Consider the following 25,281-nt stretch of genomic DNA (forward strand, 5'->3'; position numbering starts at 1 on the left):
CAAACACCAGAAGAAACCAGCACACTCCAACTACCCAGTGAACATTCCCACCGTGTCTGTGTTCTTTTTCTTTATAGTTCAATATTTTGGTACATATTTTACTGTCAAGAGTTAATTAAAATTGATTTCTTTGTGCAGATTATTTATCTATATTTTAAAACCAGTTCTAAGCTCACTTACCCTTTCGGGTTTTCTTCTTTCAAAAATACACCCTTTAGTTCTTCAGATTTGTGTGGGCGGTAAACTCTTTATCTATGTTTGAAAATTTTTTTATTTTACTGGCAGTCGAACTGACTTTTGTTGAGAGCAGGATTCTAGGATCCTTCACTCGGGCCTTTGAAAAGACTACATTCTGCTTTCTGACATCTGTTGTTGTTGATGGTCTCTGTCTTTCTTTAATTCCTTTGTAGAAAACCTTTGGAGAGTTTCTTTATGACTCATGCTTGATGATTTCACCGCTATGTGTCTAGATGTGGGTTTATTTTTACTGATTTGTCTATGTTCTAAGATTTCTGACGTCCCTTAATTTTCCAAAATTCCCAGACATTCCTCTGAATATTGCTTCTCTGAATATCGAAGTCTATCTATTCTTATTTTATAGAAGTCCTTTAAGATAAATGCTGGAACACTTCAGTTCATGCTCTTAACATTTTCTGTTTCTGTTAATTTTTCTACTTTGCCTTGTTTTCTTAGTACAATTATCAGTACGATCTTTCAGTCCATCTATTCTCCCATTGAATTTTCTCAACATGTTTCAGTTGTGAAAGCAAAACCTGGGAATTATCCTAGATTTATTTTTTTCCTTCATCCTGGACATCCATTTGGGAACTGAGTTCTGCCCATCAGATTTCTATTCATACTGCCTCTGCACTGGCCTTTAGGAATTTTTACCTAGCTTCCTTAAACAGCCTCCTAACGGTTCTCCTTTCCTTTATGTTCACTATGTTCAGTTCTTCATCCACAGATTTGAGTATTACCATGTTACTCCCATCTACTTAAGAGCTTTCTGTGTATCCCTGTGGCGTTCAGTAAACACAGACTCCATAGCTTGACACACAAGGCCTATGATGACCAGATCCATGGACACTCCTGGAGCCTCATTTCCACTTCTTATGAACACCCTCATTTGAACCAGACCAACCTATCTACCTGTATTATCCACCTTTCCACCAGGATGCACTATGCTCTTTCGTATTTCCAGGACACTGCATCTTTTTTTTTTTTTTTAACTGCCTTTCCTTCCTCATCAATGTGGGTAATGTTAGTAACACTCCCATCTGAGGAAAACCCTTCTCCTGAAGTCACAACCACCCCTCCCAACCACTGAGCTTTGTGCTCCTCTGTGACCCACCTCTGTGGGTCTGTGCTCACCTGTACTACAGCACTCTTCTCAACACAGTCTCCTGCCTCCTTTACCACGTGACTATGAGCTTACTGTGGGCACTGCCTGGGCATTGACCATGTGGCTGAATCATAACTGTGCATTAATCTAATGAAAAAGTGAATGGAAAGGAATACACTGGACAATTCCTGGGTAAGACAAAAGGTTAAAAAAAAAGGGCTTGAATACTAAAAAAAATTTTTTTTAATCTGATGGTTCAAATTTTATTAGGTTTTGGTAAAAGAATAAGAACACAAAAAAGGAAATGAATGGTTATTATAATCATCATATTCATTTAATAACAAATATGAAGACTTTTTCCCTATTTAAATGGTACAACGTAGGGAAAAATATTCAAGAAGTTTATATAATGAGTCAACTAATTTCATTTAGTTTATCAAGTGCAACAGTTCCTAGGTGGTTTCATTTTAACATATGAATATATATACATGCATGTCTCATGAATCTGCATTTATATATACAGGCTAAATAAGGTGCAGTACTGAGCTCTTCTCTGGGCATCCTCTAATACGCCCAGATGTGAGATGGCCACTGCATCCTGTACTTCACAAATAAGCAAGGCTCTCTAAGTAAAGCACTCACCGGCAATATTAGTAACAATACAGCTGCTATTCCTTGTATTATTTCTGGAATGAGGTATGGGGTAAATAGCGTTAACAAGTCGAATCTGAGTCTGTGATGGATTACTCCTACTGTTACCAGGAATAGTTCTATTCTCAATGTTAATCATAATTAAAAACAGAGTGCAACACTGAACAATGGCTATAAACCATTCAGTGGCTTATTTGGACTTGCAGACTGGAAATGTTGTAACCATTCACTTAACAGCACATCATGCAAAATCATACAGTTCAAACTAGTTTCAGTTACAGTCGGAAAGGGGTTCACTTTTTAAAGGTGAGGGGCTTATTATGGTGATTAACATAAGAAAGGATCACAATTGGCCAAGGAAGGAGAGAAATCGGTCGGTTAATAAGTTGCCCCACTTGCACGGTGGATGGATGATGAGATGAGAAAACACGTGATTGGATGTTGCAGCACCTTGATTACTGTAGATCATACCAATGGCACAACAATGCCACGAAGTGGACTCTCAGCTGTTAGTGCCCACTTGTTAGATGAGAAACAGTTCATGCTCCATGATAACCATGACGTCAAGAATATGTTGGAAAATAACTACCACATGTCACGATGCCAGTTTGGGGAGACATACAAGATACTCTACTCTTTGATAAACTTCCTAAAATAGTAACAGAACTACAAAGACATAGAAAAATACTGTATGAGACTCTGAAGAGAAACTGACACAAAAACTGGAAAATGTTAGCTCTTACTATGAAGCAGTTCTCTACAACCAAACACACTTTGATGGAATTTATTTCCCAATTCTTGAAGAAGGCATTTCTGAACATCTGCTATATAAGCTAGGATAATTCTAAAACTGTAATGTTATAATGATTATTAGCTATTGGCTAATGCTCAGAATTTTATTGAACTCATTAATCTAAGAAAAATAAATATAATTATAATGGTAATAATAAACGCTGGCTGTGTTTTTATTTTGTGGTTTCTCCCCTTGTGTTTTTCAGAAAATAACTACTGCCAGAATGAGGTAAGACAGAACAGGCAAGTTCGTGTTGTATACGCCTGTCTCACCAACTTCCTGCTCAAGAGAGCTCCAGGCAGGGACCAGATATGTCTAAAAAGGACACAGATGTCGATCTCTGAAACTCAGTGAACCACGCTTTGACAAAATTTCCCTATACCTAGGAAATGTTAACCTACAGCTTGAGGCTGTTGTTTTTAATGCTGCAAGATGCTGGAGAAATGGAAACGCATAATATGGTACCATAACGCCAGTATTTAGCAACATGGAATTACCTCGTGCTGTTCATTTATACACTTGGTTTTATAGACAGATTTCATATATAAATTTCAGACCTTGGCCAAAATAAAATGATTTGAAAATACAATGTGTCTATTTTGAGGGAACAGGCGATTGGGCTATTTAATGCTGACAAATTCTCTAGATAACTAGGGCATACATTTTTAAGCATCGAGCTCAAGTATGGCAAAGGATTAAAAAGTTTTGATTTTATCCAGGGCTTTCCCACTAATAAGCTGTGACCTTAAAAGAATAGAGGAAGTTCCAGGAGCCTCAGTTTTCTTATCTGTAACAGACAGGCAATAATATTTATACACTGGTTATACTGTAAGACTTAAAGATGATGTATATAGAACACAAAGAACATATAAGCATTCAATAAAGGTTAATTACGTAAATGATTTTTAATAAATATATTTATAAGATTTATTACATACTTGGTCTCCTACTTCAAATAGACTGCCCATAATTTAGCCTTTCCTTCATTCCTAATGGTCATTATTTCAAAAGCAATTATTACACTGTAATAAAGTATTATCTCCAAGGACTAAAGAGCTGTGTAAGCCTATTTACTCCAATTCCGAAAGACCTTGCTGTGATTTTTCAAGTTCTTATTTTAATAATAATTTGACACCTTCTTTGTGAGCTGCCACATTTTTGCCCTTAGTGTACCTACACATAAAAGGAGTTTCCTAATTTGGGCAGGGGGGTTGGCAGATGGCAATCTCGGGGTGGGGGGGGTGGGGCACAAGCACCTGTAGGTTGGTAATAAAACAAAATCAGGAGATCTCTTTTCTTTTAACTAAGGAAAACTATAGACGGTGAAATGCAACACAATTTTTTTTGGCTAGTGGGAAACGTAAAAAATCTACTGAGGTTAACATTTTAGGGGACTCCAGTTATAAAAATAAAAATTGAGAGCTATTCCTCTCCTCTGTTTTTCTTTTGCCATTTTTCTTCACTATTTCCTCTCTATGCACAGCAGGAAAATCATATTCACAAGAAGGTAAGAAGTGTATCTAAACTAAGAGTTAAAAGGCTTTCTGTTTTCAGGTCCCCTCCTGTAAGTAATTCATAGTAGACAACCATGCACGCAATACATGTTTTACATCCTATGCCGTGTGCGGGTGTGAGTGCCTTGATAGCCCATGATTCAGTAAAGCTACCCTGTCCTTCATTCTCTGCCCTCACTGTTCACTCTTTCCTCGCCTGGAACACGTCTGCCTAGTCTGAGGAGCAAAGCTTTAGGCTTCTTTAACTTCCACCTCAAATGCTACCTACTCTCCCTGCATTATAACATATGACTTCCTCCAGAGTCTAATTTGCGTTCTTTGGGGATTTACAACCTCAGTCTCCGGAAGGCTCCCTCGGTTTTAAAGGGCTCTGTGTTTACAGAGGACTGATTTAGAACACCCACTCCTGACAAAGGCCATGCCAGAGATGATTAGGGAGCCCTTGAATTTAGCACAGAGACAAAAATGCAATCACGGAATTGACAATTTCTTCTAAATGCAGAAGATATGAAACAATTCAGACAAAGCTGTTTTAGACTGGTGCTTGGGTTTGCTTAATATACCTTTAAGATTAGACTTTGGTGGAAGGAAAGGAAATCTGTGTTTTATGGCTGCAACAAACAGGCCCACCACGGTAAAAATGTCATTTATTCTTTCTCACCAAGAGATGTTCACTACACAGTGCAAATGAAAGTAGCATTTTCCTTCTACTTAAGGTTTGTTAGATGAAATTTATGTTTTTAAAATGCACTGCAAACACCAAAAACTGATTGTACCATTATCAGCTTTTAAATCAAAACAGCTTCCTATCTGGTAAGGACAGGAGAACAGGTCGATTTATTTCATAAAACTTTATGTACAAAGAGACAGTGTCTATGAACTTAATGGAGAGAATATAGAGTCTGGAGGGGTAATTTTTATTACAATTTATAGTGGGATTATCCATACTCCACAGTTTTCAGATTTTATTGAGATTTTATGGAACCATGATGCTGACGCAGTTAACTGCAGTGGGATGGGAGACATAATTTGTTTCACCCTGACTGGGAAATGATATTGGCATTACTATTATATAAGAAACCTCACAGACTCTTATTAATTGCCTGGATCCAATCAAAGCCATTATTTACCCTAGTTTCACAGGTAAAGTATTTTACCTGTGAGTCAAAGAATAAATAAGAACTGGCTGTAATTTTCATACAGCAATATCTTTTCATTAAGATGGTTTGTAAGCTGTAAGAAAATTTCTCACCCACAGGGGTTCAACTCCAGAAACTATTAAAACCTAAATCACATCAAGCATCTATTACGTACCACCAAATATTATTCTTCAATAGTTAAGTACTATGAAATAAAACAAACTCAGGAAACAGCAGAAACAATACACTGAAAAACACCGGGGAGTTACAGATGGCACACTGACATTCAAAAGTGACGGCTTTGGAAATGATGTTCACGCATTCTGCACATTGATCAATGTGTGCCAGACACTGGACAAGGCAGTAAGGCCATGATATAGATATCACTGTAATAGAATTTTATATATATTTGAGCCTAATATAAGGAGCCAAGAAAATACACTTCATATATATCTATGTATATGTTTATATATGACATAACCTGCCTTAAAATTCGGTATGTGCCTTTCCAGCAAAGAAGGCATTTGCACCAGGTCTTTTGTCAGAGAAACAAAGGACCGTCCAGGAAAAGGAAACTACATGGATAAAGGGAGAGTTGTCATCATGCAAAGCCATGGAAATGGCATCTGGGGCACGAGACATCTTTAGTGGGATGGTTGCAGGCTTGGAGGAGAGGTAGTAGGAGCCAGATTACGAGGATGCAAGGACCCTGCTGGTTTTCATTTTATGTTGTTGCTTCTTCTACTTCCCTCTACAAGGGCAACTTCCTTTCATGGTGAGGATTTAGGACTGGAGACCAGCAGTGGCCATAGCATTCTATCTGCACATCTCTTACAAAACACTGCGCCTGCCTTCATTCATTCATTTGTTCATTCATCTCTTCATTCAGTCAACATTTAATGAACATTCACCAGTGTCAGGCACAATGCAATGTGCTGAGAAAACAGTAGCTAATGAGGCCTGGATGGGTTTGAGGAGATGCCAGCCTATTTTATCTAGGAGTGAGGATTTATAATCATATATGCTGCCTTATATAAGCAACTAGAGTTTTTGTCAATAGAGGAGTTTACGTTCACTGTAGGTCACCCAAGTCCTGCTAGGTCCTTCCCTCACCACCTAACTGAGAAGCCCATATACCATGGAAATATCTTTCTAATTCTACTCTATTTCAACTGAGCTTTTCCTAAATCCTAAGCTATTGAGAAGGCAGTTCTCAGATGAATTCTTTGAAGGCTACTGCCAGTTATTGGTTTTACCAAATTCTCCTATTTTCTGTCCTCTGATATTCTTGCTGTCCCAAGACATAACTCTATTTCTCTTCCATTTTTTCCCTCTGTGACCTTCCATAACACTTGATCATAGTTCACAAGTTGGCGTATATATGCCTCCATTTACCCAACAAACATAATCCATGGTACAAAAATAAAACAAAACTAAGCACAGATACATAGAAAGTAGTATTTTTTTCTATTAAACAGAATTCACATATAAATGTGCAGGATGGGAAATGGGAAAAGTGTATAGAGGTGATGCTTCTTCTTTCTGGTCCAGGTTAAATGCAGTCTGGTTTTGTTTGTTTGTTTGTTTGTTTTTTGCTTTGTTTTGTTTTGTTTTGTTGTTTTAAATATTTCATGTTCTGGAGCCCTAAAAACAAAGTAGGTAAGTTAGGTTTCAAATTCATGGTCCCATTTTACTTTAAAAGGGCATATGCACTGCACTCCCTGACAATTCTAAACTAGCTGGGCAAATACAGAGCAATCAGAGAATAAATTAGTAACTAGACTATATGTAAAAGTTCCTCCCACTCTTTCAGTTCACACTATTTTAAAATTCAGCCACTAGATGGCAGTACAAGGGCTGCCATGTTCAACATAGGGTGTTTAGTTCTATAATACATCCCTTCTGGATTTGGTTGGATATAGAAGAGAAAGAATCAAGATTCAAGAAAAGGTAGAATGGTGACAAGAGGAAGGAGATACAGAAGGATGCCTGGGAGAAGAAAGAAGACAGAAAATGGAGGAACGAGAGGGCAGAGAAAAGAAGGTGGAACCAAAAACAGGTACTTTGAGAGGGAGATGAAGAAAGGAGGAAGATGGAGAAAGGAAAAGGAAAGAATCTGCATTAAAGGTGAGATAACTCCACGTAGTCTCTGGGAAGGAATCACAGTAATTAATATATATTTCAATATGACAATCCACCTGCACATAGACACGCACAGTACTGCATTTGCATGCATAGGTTACTAAACAAAAGTTTAATGATGTAATAAGACTTACTAGCGTGATGCTCTCATATATTTTTTAATCTAATCCATCCTATTTATAATTTCTTTAAAATGCTAGTTATGAGCTAATAAACTGATTTCAAGATTCACCAACAGGAAAATGACTCACAGTGTGAACAGTATCGTTTTAGTGTATTGTAAACCACAGCTGGCTTTTAAGAGAAGTTACCTTAAAAAAATGCCATCATGACATTCCTGGCCATATAATTGGTCCATAAAACATTTGTTGAATAAATGAACTAATAAACAGAAGAAAAAAGATGGTGAAGCCGCCTGGCCATGAAAAACACAGACAACTGGCCAATGATCAACGTAGCATTTCCCCCACAGAAAGTGGCTGGAGGAAAGACAGAGTGTGTGATTATTACTCTGTAAATTGGTAGCTCCTCTTTTATTTATTAGATAGAAAGACAAATATCAATTTGTTCTTTTCCAAAGAACACAAAGTGGAAGCACAGTTAATCAAATTCTCCATTACCAATGGAAAACAGGCAGAGAGAAGGAGCTGAGAAAATAGTAACATAGCTTGGAATAGAAAAAGAATTATTGTTAACGGAGCACAAAAAAAACAGGGAACAGAAAACCAGAGCCAGAGGGTTGTAAATAATTAAAAAGCCAATTTAAAACAGTGCTGGCAATGATTCTAAGACCGAGTTTCCCTCTTGGATCTTATATTCTTCCTTCTTTCATTTGATCCTTCTAGGTCTTAAGAGTCACTGGGTAAAATGCCTATTTGCAAAAAAAAATCTTTATCAATATTGATACACTAGATATAGGTACGTATCTCTCTCTATATATAGATATATTCATCCAATAACCAAAGGGTTCTCGCAATGACTGTATACATCAAATTTCATCAAAATAATTCTATAAATATCTGCAATCTAATATGTAAAATAAGAATTTTCTTGCAGCACAACAGCCAGCATTTGTACTATTTGAAATTAGAGGCTTTAAATTTAGGTAGAACATTATTTCAGGAGAGAAAAAATTTGTTCTTAAAAAGGGAAACTATGGAGGAAGGAGAGATATTTCAAAACCCAATATGCTAACGTTCAATGTGCTAAATATTACCAGAGAAAACTTTTCAGGTGTAGTAAAAAATGAACGTAGAGACTAGATTAAATACTATATTAGTAATATATCACATTAAGCTTGTATCTATTTAAAGACACATTAGACCATTTTATTACAGGAGGAACTTGTCCTAACAAATAATAATTGTGTGCTAGGTATCACTTTATAACAGAATGAACGCAAAGTCCATTTGGTTAACCTCTTGCTTTCACTACTTTATCTACTGAATGGATTTGTCTTTGGTCTATATCTTTACTTCCTTACGTAACATCTATCTCTGAATGAAGTTATCATCTTTCTTTTAATGCACATCCCCTCTGCTGTCCAAATTTTTGCTTTTCTTTTTTGCTTGGTACTTTTATTTACTACTTGACTACATGGGAGAAAAGCCAAACTCACTCCTTGACATTTTACAGTCTACAAGGAGCTTACCTAAACTTTTCTTTTTTCTAATTTTCTTATAACAATACATATAATTTTCATCTCCTCTCTCGAGCCAGTTATTAAATTTTAGAACTAACCCAGTCTATGCCAGATGAAACAGAGGAACTGACAGACTGTAGGTATTTCAGATAAACAAGAGCATAAGAAGCCAATTTTTGGTGGAATCTTTCCAACTTTCTGTGCATTCCCCAAAGTGAAAAAATACAGATGAGTTTCTAGTCCTTGTTGAAAATCAGGTAAAAACAAGTAACAAATGACCAACGGAACCATCTAACATATTTTGAACTCCTATTTTAAATTCAGTTTTTCATAAATATTGGCTGACCACCCTTCCCACTATTTCACAAGTTCCTGTCTTTGTTTTATAATGATAGTTGTGAAACACTCAAGTCCTATCAAAGTCTAAATTCAAGAATAATAAGCCAAAAGTCTGCCACAGTCAGGTCCTGCTTCCCAACAAGCAACATTAAAAAGCTAATTAGTAACAAAAGATTAAGTAGCTAGGTGGTTTGTCAATAAATACCAAATTCAGATTTAAAATAGGAACCTATATCTAGTACTTATCACACTTAAGCATAAGTAGAAGAATAAATGTGCCAAAGGAAACTATGGTAGGTAGTTCAGTCACTCAAGAAGCCAAGACAGCTGTGCACATGAGCACAGGTCAGCTGCCCCAACTATTCTGGTCGTACAGACAGATGACACCAGGATCCCACCGACTGGTGAACTTAAAAGAGGACCATCATGTGTAAGGTAGACAGAAGAGGTGAGTCTGTGACAAAATGAACCGGGACCTGAAAGAAAACATCACGAACATCACCAAGTGGGGAAGTCAACAGCAGAAGAAACTTGGAGACCCCAGGAGATCTGGGATGAGAGTTTCATGGGAGCCAAGCTCCAGCAGCATTCAGTGGTCAGGAGGGACAGTCATAACCTCCAGTCAGCTTTGCAGCAACCACCGTGATGACCATACTTCCTCTCACAAATATAAATGGCACGAGACTAAAAATACACTGTGGCTTCTTCCTGGGGGCGGCTGAGCAAAGCAACAGCCTGTGGGAAGAAATGGGGTGTATTTCAGAATTTGTCCACAGCCATGTCCCTTTGAAATTCCTGAATGAGTGCTCTGGGAATTAGGTATAATTTTGGAGGACTCTTCATGTCATCTAAATATAACAGGAAAACAACACTCTTTCAGGGAGATGACCAAAGACACTGCATGCCCAAATGGGCTTGCTGGTTTCTTAACAGCAGTAACCACATGCTCTAGTCAGATATGTCAGGGGGAGGGGAAGTACTTTAAACTCAAGGATCTAATTGCATAAATGTTTTAAGTCAGGAGTAATGCACTAACGTTAGTAAGTTATTTTTCAAGTAGGACACCATTACAATAAAAAGTCTTGATGCGATAAATAGGTTTTGTAAAATTTTGGCAGATGGGTTGCTGGGATGAAAGAGACCATGGCTGCACAGGAAACCAGAGGTCAGCTCTTCCCTCTGGGCGGTTGCTTTTATTACAGTCACGTGGACATTTGGTGAGTTCGGGTGGCTAAGAAGACAACATGGGGAAAGGGGGAGAAAAAAGACCAACAGACCATCTACACAAAATAATAAAGAACAGGTTAGTGGTTAGGGAAAAAAAGTGGGCGACAGTGAAATACTCAGCTGCCTGCACCAGGATTGTCAGTTCTGACTGTTCCAAAGCCACCGGTCAATCACACCCTTGCTGAGGCCTCGTTCCTGAGCATCAAGGTGAGACTGGTCTTCCAGCTACAAGGAGGAAGGACCAGCTCAGGAATGGGTGGGAGAAAATGAGTTTGTTTTTCTTCCTTTAAGCTCTTTAGTTAGATTTTCACTGACTGATTATGTAACAGAGTAGGGCCCCAGGGAGCCTTCCTGGGACCGACCCCTCCCCCATATCCTCCCCTTTAGCTCCTCTCTGAAGTACCTGATGCACATTTCCTGAGCTGTCTTATAGATGTCAAAACCCCCACCAAAAGAAAGAAATTAACTACTAGTGATCATGAGCATGTAGCCCCCAGACCTACCACTAAGGATTGGTAATGTTAAGCCTGTGACGCCACCCGATTACCTCACCATCAACCAATCAGAATTGTGCACTAGCTGATCACATACCCTGGGACTCCCCTCCCTCATCTTGCCTTTAAAAATGCTTCGCTGAAACCCATTGGGGAGTTCGGGCGTTTGGAGCATTAGCTGTCTGGGACTCCTTGTCTGGCATCTTAAAATAAACGCTGCACTTTCCTTCATCACAACCCAGTGTCTGTAAACTGGCTTTAACGTGTGCAGGCGAAGAGACCCAAGTTTTGGTTCAGTAAAAGTTTTGGTTAAGTATTTTGCATTTCTAAAATGCAGTATCTTATTAATATTCAAATATAAAAAAATGTCTTTAAACAACAAATTACTTGGGATTTATCTTTTGTTCTAAACCACTCTGTACATTCCAGTATGTATTATGAATGAGAAGTATTTGATTTTAAATATTCATGTTAATGCTGGTATCATTTTTATAATTCTCCATGGAACCCAAGTTTTACTAAACGTTTTTGTTTGTGTTTCATTGTCAATTCTAGATCCTTATCTGCTGCTTTTTTTGCATTTTCTTTCATTTTCCATGATGTACCTTTTTTTCTTAAAACTTGTCACTCTAAAAGCTGACTTTAGAATACAGGCTAATTATACTACAAGATGCAGGTTACTTCCACAAAATATAAGCAACTAACATGCAATTAAGAATTTTGTTTCTATAATTCTTCCCTCTCCGGAATTACCCATTTTCAACTGTCTACTGCATTATTCTTGGCAGAATAATATGCTATACTCTCCCCTTTTAAAATGTCTCCCTTTGAGAGCTTACATGCCTCTCCAGCTATCATTCCATTTTTCTACAACTGTTCCAGCAAGACCACTCCAAAGAGCTACCCAGACTTTCAATCTCCCCTGCCTCCCCTCCCCTCTGAACATGAACTCACTTCAGTCAGTCCTGTGTCCCCACCACGCCACCGACACACTGTCAGTATCACCAGTGAACTCAGCCCTCTTCAAACACTCAATTCTGTCCTTATTTTATTTGGCCCCTTAGCAGTTTCTGGTATAACTGACAACTCCTTCCTTGAAACACTCTCGTCACTTATAGCCTAACACTCTTTCTCTTACCTTAACAGCAGATCAAAAGGAAGGAAGGAAAAGCGAATCCTAAACACATTTTTCCATGAAGGCGATCACAACCCAAGAACAACTTTGCATGTAATTTGTTATGACCTTCTATGCTTTCTGCTGCTAAGTATCTGTAAAACCCAATGAAAGTCTCCTGGGAAATCTACCAAAAACTTCCCCAGGCTGAACTGAAATTCCTTTATCAGGTCAAATAATCCCTTTAGGGTCTTGTTTATAAATAACATGTTTCAGGTTACGAGCCAGAGTCCACTGGCTCTTCCCTCTATGTGGTGAGCCATCTACACCTCACTACCACCCCTTTGGGGGGCTGGAGTCGAGATGTCTTCCTCAAGAGACCCACTCAGACAGCATCCCTCTGATAATGCTGGCCTAAGATGTGTCTGTTTACTGTCCCTTCCAGAACATCATGCCGATTTCTGCATATCATATATTACATTCAGGGTCCAACTGAGCTCCACTGGTGCCCTGGGCTAGCCAACAACCTGTCATTCCTTTAGACCAGATCCTGGAAATACCTGGATGGGCTGAAGCTCTCTCCTCAATAGAACGTTTTTCCACATTCCTCAGTTGTTAATCAATCACACCCATGTGGAAGTTCTGCTTTCCTCCATCCCAAATTGTAACCACCCCATTCGGAACAGCATAGCAAAAACAGTGTTTCCAACCACATATAACACCCTCCATGAAAATACCTTCGTCAAATACAGCTTCCTCTATGTGCGATTATAATTAAACTCTCTCTCCTAGGCACATCCATGGCTGGTCTATGTTTTAATCTGACTCTATCCATGATTATCAGTTAATTGTAGACTTTTTTTGGTGGATCTCCCAGGAGACTATAAGCACTCAGATAGAAGAGCATCTGTTTTGCTCAGCCCTGTATCCCTGGTGCCAGTAAGATGCCCGATACCTAATAGATGCTCAATAAATCCTTGAATGGACAGCGGGCTCAATTCACATGACCTGTTGTTTTAGATGTGGATGTGTACATTCAGTCCCTTGTGTAATGGGACGTAAGATCATCTACTTCTCTACCAGGGACCAGATATGCTACACCAACTTTAAAAGTGCTCAGCCAGTACAACTGTCTACATTCATGGGAATTAGTTTTGTATCTTTACTATTAGCATTTTGAAAAATCCTCCTCTCCTATGATATTTCCTTTCGCTCATCCATACCAGCAATACAAGTCCTGTGTGAGAATGGAAACAGGGGCTCCCTTTATCACTCAGCCATCTCCCTGCTGGCCCCATGCCCAGCTGCACATGTGCGAAATAAAGACATGAGGAATTACTGAAATGCCCTTTTCTTTATTCATCCTGGGAGGTAGGCAGGCCGCCTCCACTAGACACTTTTATCATCATCTAATTAATCAGTTAAATAAAAAAAATACTTACAAAATGCTCTAGCAATATTTGTAGAATATGGTGATTATAAAAACTTAATATAAACCAATAAAAATAGAAAATATGGGATTTTTCTGGACAATTTCTCATATTAAACTCTCATCCCTTATAATTTGTTGTAATAACAACCTCTACCAACTTCTTGGAAGCAGTTTTTCACTTTTAAATTCAGGAAGTCTTTTTCCCTCCAACTTTCTGTTTTCACAAGAAAGAGAAAAAAATTCTGACCCTTATTGCTTCAGGTATTTTTGGGGGGGAAATAATAATAATAAATAATTGCAAACATTTATTGATAGCTAGTCAGTGCAAGACACTTACACATAAGCTCTTACTTAATCTTCCCAATAATCTTCAAGGATAGATCATGTCTTTATTCTCATTTTACCACCAAAAAAAATGAAGATTAGTGAATTTAAATAACTTTCCCAAGTTCAAAGCTGCAAATGAGGGAACTGGGATTATAACTCATACATCCTTGATCCCAAATCTCATGGTGCTAACGTCCACCTTGCAGTCCAGTGTGCTTATGATTATACAAATGTTCAATCTTTATACGAGAAAACTACTGAATAAAAAACACTGCATGCAAGATTACATTGTATAGCACAGGGAAATATACACAAAATGTTATGATAAATCACAGAGAAAGAAATGTGACAATGAGTGTGTATATGTCCATGAATGACTGAAAAATTGTGCTGAACACTGGAATTTGACACAACACTGTAAAATGGTTATAAATCAATAAAAAAATGTTAAAAAAAAACACTGCATGTAACTGACAAATATACTCACGTAGAAAACAAATAACAGCATGAGTCTTAACCCAGTTTTTCTGCAAAGATAACTTTTCCAGAACACTAAATTTTGGCAGTATACTTTATATATTATACACTTGAAATAAAAATAATCTCTCCCATTAAATGATAATGGCAAATAAAAGAGGTACCTCTTTTGTTTCCTTCTGTAGTACATCAAAATTGTTATATATATTAAAAAAAGGCCATAAGTAATGTTAAAATCCTTATCAATCTACTTCCTCATAAAGCAGTATTTACCATAAGTGGTATCACACAAAGATTGGAGTCTATGGTGTACACATACACACATATATAAAATAATGTAATATGCAAGGTTATATTTTTTCTACGTGTTAATTCTTGGTTCTTAAAAAATTTTCAAGTACATCTATAAATTATAAAACAAAGTAAATAACTAATGTGGCCTTCGGTTTATGTTATTATTATTCAAATTGATTAGCTTAGGTGGATCAAAAGTATTAATAATATCAAAGAAGGTTCAACTCAAGTAAAATCTATGAAAAGACCCCCTTCTTCCTCTTTTTCTTCTACCTATTCACAAAGACGGTGGTGGGATGAGGTCCTGCCTTTGCAAAGAATGTCTGGATCTCAAGCTTGCAGTCTAAACCTGTGACTGCTGTAAATCATGAGATTTTTCACTTGGTAAAACTGGGAAGGTGAAATTCGTCACATATGATGAATAAATTCACTGCAGATAAAACAGTAACTTGCAAAAGATGAATGCACAATTTTGTAGTGTTTTTGTTTGCAAAAATTTCTCCAAGTTCAAGACCAAGCGTAATCCCTATGCATTGAGTCCTACCTTAAACCAGAACCAAACAATGTTTACTAGTGGTTTATAAGAAGGCAGTGTTTTATGTATTCATCAATCATATTTTAATTACGAGCCTCAGCAGTAATATGGTATCAAAGCAAAAAGTAATACAACCTAAGTCTTAATCCATCATCATCTCTAAGTCTGAAGACAAAATACACACATAGGAGTTGATGATTATAGGCATTTTACACTTCTATAGAAGGGTGGCTTATTTTTTAGATTCATGGAAAGGGAAAAAAAAAACCAATAGCATGATGTTATTACAATTTCTTCTAGTAAAAAAAAAAATGGAAAAAAGTAAGAACCTAGAAAAATAACTTCATGATCAGCTGTCTATGATATATAATTAACTTGGTATTATTACATACAGCCATGAAACAAAGTATCTTTCTGCCTTCTAACCCCTAGAAGGAAATATTAATACTGTATTTTGAATTATTTCCATCATACAGAGACTTCCTATTCTTCAAAATAATAACTTAAGACTTACACGAAAATAAGAAATCAAGCTACATAATACATGCAGCCAAACACCTAACTTTAGAATTATTTTAATGGTAACATAACTTACAAGTTACTCAAAAGTGGATGATCCGATTCTGAGCACTGGAATTTCAGGGAATTTTATACTGTAGCCAGACAAATAAGTTCCAGTCAGAACAACTGAAAGAATAAACACCCTAATACACTTTTCAAAAAATTTCATAATGGTTAATCTCTATGAGGGACTGACACATTTACACTTCACAGGCAGTTACGTTGACTATAAATTGTCCTTCCTATCTGAGCATTTGAAAGTAAACATTATTTTGCAAATGTTGGTATTTGATTCTGACATTAAGTGACTTGACATAACAATACAGACTACCCAACACTGATGCATGTATCTATATAAATAAATATGAGGTTGATTTCTACTAAACTATGCTCTACTCAGCAGTGGATCAGCTGGTTCCTCTGTGTTCTGCACAGAACTTCCTTGGATGTAGTGTATTTGCAAAATAAATGCATAGTTACTTCTAGCGCTGAAGTAAAACACATCAAAGCTCACTTACGTCTCTTACCTTTGCCATGGCTTCTCCCATCCTCCAAAAGCGGTACTACGATAGTGTTGTTCACATTTCCAGGTGACCGCACGGCTGTGTAGACAACAGGCACCGACTGTACCACCACAGGGATGCGGTGAACGTGACTCAGTTTGTTAGACTGTAAATTCATGGGACTTGACGGCGGTACGGGATGGATGATGTGCAAAAACTGCTGGCCTCCCACCCCAGATGCAGAGGCAACAAGGGGTCCTGGAGTTAATACTGTTGACGAAGATGATGCTGAAGATACTGATGTTATGACGGTAGGGGATGAGGCTGGACGACTAGAAGACGATGAAGAGGTTGAAGTTGAAGAAGGCGAGGAGGCAGACGCTGTCATGGAAACTGGGGAGGATGAAACGGCTGTGGGGGATGTCCTGGCTTTGTTGATTGACAAGTCCACTGGCTCAGTTTGTGTCTGGAAGTGATCTACAGATAACGAGTCCTCCGGGGGCTCCCCTTTCACATTGTTTAGCAACAGGGGAACAGCTTCCATATCGGGGTAGTTGTGGACGTTTGGAGACTGTGGGGAGAAAAATGGAACATATTTATCTCTGTAATCACACGTTTTAATAGATGATGTACGACTTGAATGTTGATTACATTTTCTCTTCTTGCCATGGAACATTAATTCACTCTCCAAATATCTGAAGGATTGCTGACAGTCGTCACAATGAAAGCTGAGAGTATGAAAGTACAACAGAATAAGACGATTGGGAGAGACAGACATAATTGTTATCCAGGGATGTAAGTGCTCTATGGAGGAGAAAAGAGGCCATGGGAACCTAAAAATGGTATGCAATTGTACACAAAATGTTCTGAACACTGGGAAACTCACTGTGACATTTCAACTTTCCTATCTAGTGCAAGAGCCACTGTACCGCTCTCATTTTGAGCATTTAAACAGCACAGAGTTCTCGAACTTCCCACATCCGATTACTAAATTATTCAATACAAACCACTTCTAACAACTGGATTATAACTTAGCAACTTAGCGATGACAAATTTTTTCTCAAAATAATACACAGAAATACTACAACAGATATTTTTAGGAAATAATAATTTTTGGAAACACTTACTCTGGAAATTTTAAATTGCCTAATCTTGTGTTGTTTAAGACAATGATAATAATTTTGTCCAAATTTGTTTTCATTTTTTTCAAGTTTTACTAAACAAAATTTAATAATTGCAAAAAAAAAAATAATAAAGGATCTAAGACTCCACCCAGACTAATGGGCTCAGCATGTTACTACTGGCCATGAATATAATTTATTTTTATACTCATTCCCTTATAAATTCAAGAAATATTTATTAAATCCCTATTTCCAAGGCCTAAAATTGCCCCCGAATTCTATTAGCATGCGTTAGTCTAGCCTTAACAGAGAGAACTAGACTACAGTAGATTATTTTTGGTTAAGTCTGATTTGACTAGGCTAACACAGACATTTTTCTATTATATGAAGACCAAAAACTTTCTTTCAGCTTCATTATAGTATGAGAACAACAATGCCTAAAATTATATTAAATTGGTTCATTTCATTCTTTGTTAAATAAAAGATTTTGGTTTGCTATTCTCTCCTAAAACTTAAGCATCCACTTAAAGGAACAAAACATTCTTCTTCAAACGTGTCTTTATAGAATACAAATTATAGCTCCATTCAGAAAATACAATAGTGCAAGGGCATTTTATTTAGTCCCGATGAGAAAAGAAAGAAAATAAGCAAACAATGGGACTGGATCAACTAAACAGGAAAATGGGTTGATGTTTTACTTTTTTTTTTTTTTTTTGCTTCAAAGCTAATGTGGTTACTTACCCACAAAAAGATAAGAATTAGAAAATATTAAAATAAACCATCCAAAATATCTACTGCCTAAAATTCTAAATAACAAGATTTCATTTCACCTACTGAAACTGAGAAATAAGATTTTAAGTATCTTCTCAGATATCAAGAAACCGGGTGAAAAAATACCATAAACAGTGCAACTTTTATAAAAAGCTATTAGCATTATCTACTCTTCTAACTGGAACAGTATGTCAGTTTGTACCCAGTGTTATTGTTTACTTTCTTTGTAAAACAATGTAAGATGCTTCTTATTAGTATGTTATACCCGTACAGAAATTCCTTGTTGAGGCTGCTTTCGTAAAATATCCCAACTGGTTCGTCCTTAAACTAACAAAATGTCATTAGGCACTTATTATCAAACACTGCTTGACTTCAAATACAGTCTTGATTGATTTCTCTCTTTTTACTGTATTAGAGATATCTGAAATTCAAATTTTGGAAATAGTGACTATTTCCACTACCAGTTTTTCTCCTCCTAAGGTTCCTACATAGGTTTACAAACCATAGACTGAGGTATAATTCATTACGGTAGAAAACATTTCATAAACCAGAGTCCTTTAGCTGCCTATGACAATATAAGAGGTGGTCAATACGGAGCTTATTTGTAAATAGGTGGCTTCAGAGGCGTCAAGTGTCACTGAGCTTTGCAAACGACAGACTTTGCTAGATTATAAACAAGAGTCCTTAATTTTGTAGCTATCTGTTTAATCCCTCATCAAGGAAAATATTTACTCCTTAAGTTGTTTTACAACAATAGAGGAAGAATGTGCCTCCTGGAATTCTGTTGTCTCTGCCAGAAAGCTATGAAGACCTAATAGTAGGAAGCCTCTAGCTGCTTTCAAATACTTGGGAACTACGCAGCTTTTGTAGGAGCTCAAACCAAAATACAGAACATGCTCACAATATTAGGAAGGTTAGACCAAACCTCTGGACGAAAGACATGTTATTTGGGAAGGTAACACACATTATGCATGAGTTTGTAAGTGTAAACAACACAGAGGCTCATTCTGGTTTCTATTTCCAAAAACAATGCCTTATCAGCATAAAGAGGACTTATCATACCATTCACCTGTTTCCAGTGTTGACATATCTTCATAGCTCATATCAGTTGCTTCCACTGTGATAATGTGGCAGGTAAACCATTCATAATGCCCGCTTCCAGCTGCACAAACATACATGCAAAACCAGCAATACTACATTAAATGTTTCCCAAACAGATGTGGTCCACTCTTGCTCCTCCCTTTTAGGAAAGAGAAAAGACCTGAATGGCTTGATCCTGAAATCATCGTAGGAATTCACTTCATGACTTTTAGAAAGTGGAAGACTGACATGTGTTGGTTCCGAGGTACGAAGCTTGAGGGGGCAATGAGAGCAGAGCCGAGAGCTGGAAGGAGAGCTGGAGAAACCAGGCGGAAGCACCAAATGAGAACTCAGAGCAGTTAGAAGTTAAGTAAAAGGACTACACAGATTTGAGAAGGTGAGAAAAGATATGGCTGTGTTACTAGAAGAAGCCTCTCAGAGGCAGGGACACTGAAAAGACCAGACATCAAAAAGACAAGTTCTAAGCCGAGTGAGGGAACTTCTGTAAAAGACAACACAGGAAGGATGTCCTGCTAAAGATTCGCCCTTGGTTACTAACGACTCAATTCTTGATTCAGCACTGATGGACGACTCATAGCAGCGTCAACTAAGTGTGGCTGCGGCGGTTTAAGTAAAAGCTGATCAAGACTTTTGCCTGGAATTGGTGACTTGAGCTGAATTTTTGCTATTGATGATCCTGGTGTGGAAAAGATGATCATTTACTATATTCAATATTATCTAAAGAAACAATTCCTTCTAAAGATGTGAAGACTGAAGGGCACGCTGCATTTCTGCAAAGAGAATGAGGTAATTAATTTCATTTTCCAAGGATAATAAGCTATCCCTCAGAGGGGTCTACAATAAAGCCAATTTTTTAGCCTTTCGTACCTTTAGAAATAAATGCATAAATACGCACAAAAGTCTGACAAGGTAAATAAATGTAACAGTATACTTCATAAAAAACAGTGTGTGGAAACCTAAAGATAAATATAAATAGGATTATAGCATTACATTATGGTTTCGTCAAAAGTCTGAAAGCCAGTTTTATTCAAAATAATCTACTCAATAAAACATGATGCACAATATTCTAATGAACATATTCCTTTCAGGGATCTGGGGATTATGTGCGAGCTGTTCTAAGCAGATCATCGTTTTCCTGGTTTACAAACATTTTAAAATGTTACTTCAGCTTTGGGCATTTTATTGAATGAATGTAAAAATGTATCTAAAACCTCCTATGTATTAGTTCCCAGAATACTAGATAAGTTTCCTACAGTCAGCCATTACCATCAGCTGAATCTTATTACAGTCTCTGTAGAATAAAAGTATTTTTAATTCTGGTCATGTATTTTGATGATCTGGTAATCTTAAAAACAGGAGAAAAATATCTGGACACCACCTCATCTTTGGAAAGCCTTCCAGAGATTCTTCTGTGCAGTCCTGGCTAAGGATCGCTTGGGTGATATTCTGCTAAATATTATCTAATATTTAGATGCTAACTGTTGGTCCTTAATGACATCAGGGATTTTTAGAGAGGTGGCACCTGCACAGAGACATACATGCATACACAGACACACACACAAAGGATGTGCCCAACTGTCTGTCTATCCATCCATCTATCCATTTATCTATTCATTCTGAGAGCCAGAGAGCCAGCCAGCCAGCCAGCATTCAAATAGATTATGTTTACCTTTATAACTTTTTGAGAAATAATTTCACAGCAGTTTTTAGAAGAGACTATAAAGTGTCTTGCCTAACAGGACACAGCTCATGCTTCACTGTTTAAAGAATCTGCTTTATAGCTTGTTAGGTGGTTATTAAAGAAAGACAATTTGATTTGGACACAAAAGACCTGAATTCATGACCTACCCTGTTACTTATTAGCTGTACAATCTTGGTATCATCATTAAAGTTCTCTAGGTCTTAGTTTATCTACTGATAAAGGAGGAAAATTAATTCTAAACTCACGCAACTGTTGTAAAGATCAAATTAAGGGCATTAAGTGCTTTTAATACTGAGAAAGGTGGATCAGAGGCAAATGAAGTTTCCCTTTTAGAACTGAAAATTCCAAACAGAACCCAATCTATTACTATAGCTCTCAAAAGTGACTTGATTTACTGAACTCAGCATAAGACATAAGATACATTTCATGTCTATGAATAAAAAGAAAAAAATACACATATATTCTGATGCAGGATCACACAAAGATAGCCACCATAGAGGTGCAATGTCTGCTAAACAACCAGATACACGTTACAAAAGTAGCTGAACATGTCGAAATATTGTGAGCATTTTCAGGGTCAATGTAAGATTTTTAAACAAACACATTCTCTCTTAAAATACAGAAGACAGTCATTTGACAATGTTTCATTTTTTTTTCTTTCTTTTTAAGCTTAATTAGATTGGCCCACAGGATGATCATGTAACAGTTGATGGAATACATTTTAATTGACTGGTCTCATTTCTTAATTCCATAATATAAATATCTGCTACCAATCCAGAGTTCAGTTTGTATCCCTTATGACAATAATACACATATTAAAATAATTGTTTTGGGATACTGGCCATTTTATCATCTCAGTCTTATCATGAGATGAAATAGCAGAGGAGTATTTGTTTCTTATGTCTCACTAGAAAATTAGTTTATGTACGTTTCACTGGCTTGGTGAGTAATTGAATGTACACTTTTTATGGGAGGTGCTTAAAGAAACTTACTATGCACTTCATGTAAAAAAGGGAATAAATTAAATCCATGACTCCATGTCCTGTATCATTGAGCTTTTAAGTTAGACTGCATTTTTTTTAATGCAAGGATACTTTAATTAAAGAGCTGAATTCCTCTTCTTAGATAAAATACACATTAGGTACATGTCTTAGTTTTTTCCTCATTAGTAAAATTTAAAAAACTATGAGCGCTATGCTTAAAGCAAGCAACCTGCTCTACTCTGGCCATTTTTGCTCTAAGTGTGAAAGTCACTGAACGTCAATTTGTGAAAAAGCATGCTTTTTACTTTCCTCTCCCCGTTTCATTTTACTAAAAAGGAAAGCCTGTTTTTCAAGATTTGTCTTGCGTATGTCCTGATGGTCATCCTTCACCTTGCTTTTCAAGCCCAGTGATTTTTCTTTATTCTACATGTTCAAGGGCAAACCTTTAAATGCAATTGCTTGAAAAGTGGGAATTTATAAAACTGACCAAGAAAAAATTAAAGCCAAGTATACTAAACAAAGGAGAGACAAACTGTATTTTTTTTCTAAAAACATAGATGAGAGAATAAAAGGAAATATGTAGAAATATCGGCACTAACACTCTGGAACTTAGTTTCAAAAGTATTGAATGAGTTATCTACTTACTGCATTTAAGGGGAAGATATTTGAATGAATATTTAATTCAACTGCTTTATCTCAATCCCTCAAAAGTGAGTTCGAGAAATGGTTGACTCACGAAAACTCAGGACATATGCATAACATAATGAATTCTTTATGCTTCTACATTTATGCTTGTATGCTTTCATATTCAAATTGAAAATGCTAGCCTTTTTAAAGGACTCAATCTACACATTTATATTTATCCTAAAGTTTTCTTTATTTCCTAGTTATTACATTTTTCCATGACCTATGTATTTCCCAGGACTTTCAGGAGTCTTATTTACCCAAAGCAATCAGAATTTCTGTTAACAGTTGACTGCACATCTGAAACTCTGGTTTGGCATATACATGCTGTCACATGTGTGAGGGGAGGAGGATTCTCCTACAGGGTGTAGAGGACAGAACAATTCTACTGTGCATTTTTTAAATTAATAGCAGGCATTCCTAAGCCATGGAAAGATACAAACATGCTTGGACACAAACAATGTGTTACATATAAATACAAAAATACTTAGCAAATTAATAATATTTTGTTCTTTCCTACAATGTAACCAGTGAATACTCAGATACATTCGTTAGATGAGAGTATTTGTGCTCCAGATATTAAACCACTTAAATCCTATTTACCTGGTCAAATGAGATAAAGAAATAGTGTCACTGTAATACATGTCAAAATGTGAAGTTTAAGAAGTTAGTTCTGTTCCTATTTTCTTACAATGACTGTCAAACTGAAAGTCATGAAAGCACGCAAATATGTCTTAAAAATAAATTTTATAATTCCAACTATATGACATTTTGGAAAAGGCAAAATTACAGAATCAGTAAAAAGATCAGTGGTTGCCAGGGGATTGGGGGAAGAGAGGGGAGGGATGAAAGAGAGAAGCACAGGGGATTTGGAGGGCAGTGAAACTCTTCTGTGTGTTCCTGCAGTGGTGTTTACACGTCACTATGCATTTATCAAAACCCACAGAGGTGGACAACACAAAGAATGCACCTTCATGTAAACTGTGGGCCACACTTAACAATCCTGTGTCAAATACACTAAATCATTAAATCTAACAAATATATCACAGTAATGCAAGGCTTCAATAACAGGGAAATGAAGGAGTGAGAGTAGGGTGGGTATACGGAGTTCTTAGGTACACTCTGCCGAATTCCTCTGTAAGTATAAATCTGTACTGAAAAGGTAAAATCCACTAACTATTTTAAATCAAACTGAATTCAGTATTAAAGCTATTGGGATCCAATTTTATCTGTTACTTTGTTTACAATTCTTTGCAAAATTAATAATCCAAAACTATTATCATGTCACTTACAAATAAAAAGGAGATAACTGTCACAGGCTTCCCTTCTCTACATTGTGATTAATTTTTCTGTTCTTTTGGTTTTAAATTTGTATTATTATTTGGTGACTGATTTAAGATACTGAAGTTTTACTATACATGTGAGAGAAACATGTCTTCTAGACTTTTAGTGTAAAAAGTTCATTTGAATCTTCCCCCAAGGCCACAGACTCAACTCCAGTGCCCAAGGCAAACGTTCTGTGCTAGTTACATATTTTAAAACATGCAATAATGTTTACCATTCTCAAACAGATTACTCTTCTCTACTACCAGATGGACCCTGCTTTTGATTTCACATAATATTCACCATAAAGAGTTATTTTTATAATGGCATTTCCTAGTACTGGAATACATCAAATTTTAGGAACTAGAAAATGATCTCAGAGAGGCTGAGATACCCAAACAATATAATGCAAAGCCCTAACACATTACAAACATATAAAGCCATAAGGCAATCTTTTTGTGTAAAAGAAGGTATATCTGCAAAACGTAGGTTTTACTTTTTGGAAATTCAAAGCAAGCAAGTAGTCAAGTAAAGCATATAGATTTTTCTCTTCTCATAGAAAATGCCTTTACAGAGATATCAATGGCCAAGCACGAACACAACTAAGGGCAAAGTTGAGAGAAATCCAGCTACTACAATGGGAAAGTGGCAGAAGAAGAAAAGCAATAGTGTTTAATTTTATTTTTTTAATTCTTATTTTTCATTGAAGTGTAGTGACATACAGTGTTAGTTTCAGGTGTACAGCAAAGCGATTCACTTACATACAGATATACATAAATACATACATACATATTTTCAGTTTCTTTTGCATCACAAGCAGAGAATTTAATTTCAACGCAGCTCACTGCTAATCAGCACAAGGCCGTCATGCAAACCAACTATTCCAGTCTTGTCTCTTGGCTTCCTTATAAAAGGGGTACAGAAGCTCATGGGTCTTTCTGAAGATCTGAGGGTGAAACTGTGTAAAGCTTTTTAAACATGGTCCCCCTTTAGGCTGCAACTGCCACAAGGCACACACAGGCGTAAGTAATGAACATCTTTATTAATATGGTAAAATTCAACTAAGAGTA

General features: G+C 36.8%; 1 protein-coding gene across 13 annotated transcripts in view; it reads right to left on the reverse strand.

Annotated features, from left to right (window-relative positions):
- The window catches only part of KLF12 (KLF transcription factor 12), a 407,719-nt gene that overhangs the window by 123,018 nt on the left and 259,420 nt on the right, over positions 1–25,281 (reverse strand). For all 13 annotated transcript variants that reach the window (XM_072976354.1, XM_072976357.1, XM_072976356.1 and 10 more), the window contains one exon: positions 16,551–17,097. In XM_072976354.1, coding sequence (XP_072832455.1) covers positions 16,551–17,097 — 547 coding nt within the window. The remainder of the gene's footprint in view (positions 1–16,550; positions 17,098–25,281) is intronic.

Source organism: Vicugna pacos, chromosome 14 (genome assembly GCF_048564905.1).
Source record: "Vicugna pacos chromosome 14, VicPac4, whole genome shotgun sequence".
Classification (NCBI taxonomy): Eukaryota; Metazoa; Chordata; class Mammalia; order Artiodactyla; family Camelidae; genus Vicugna; species Vicugna pacos.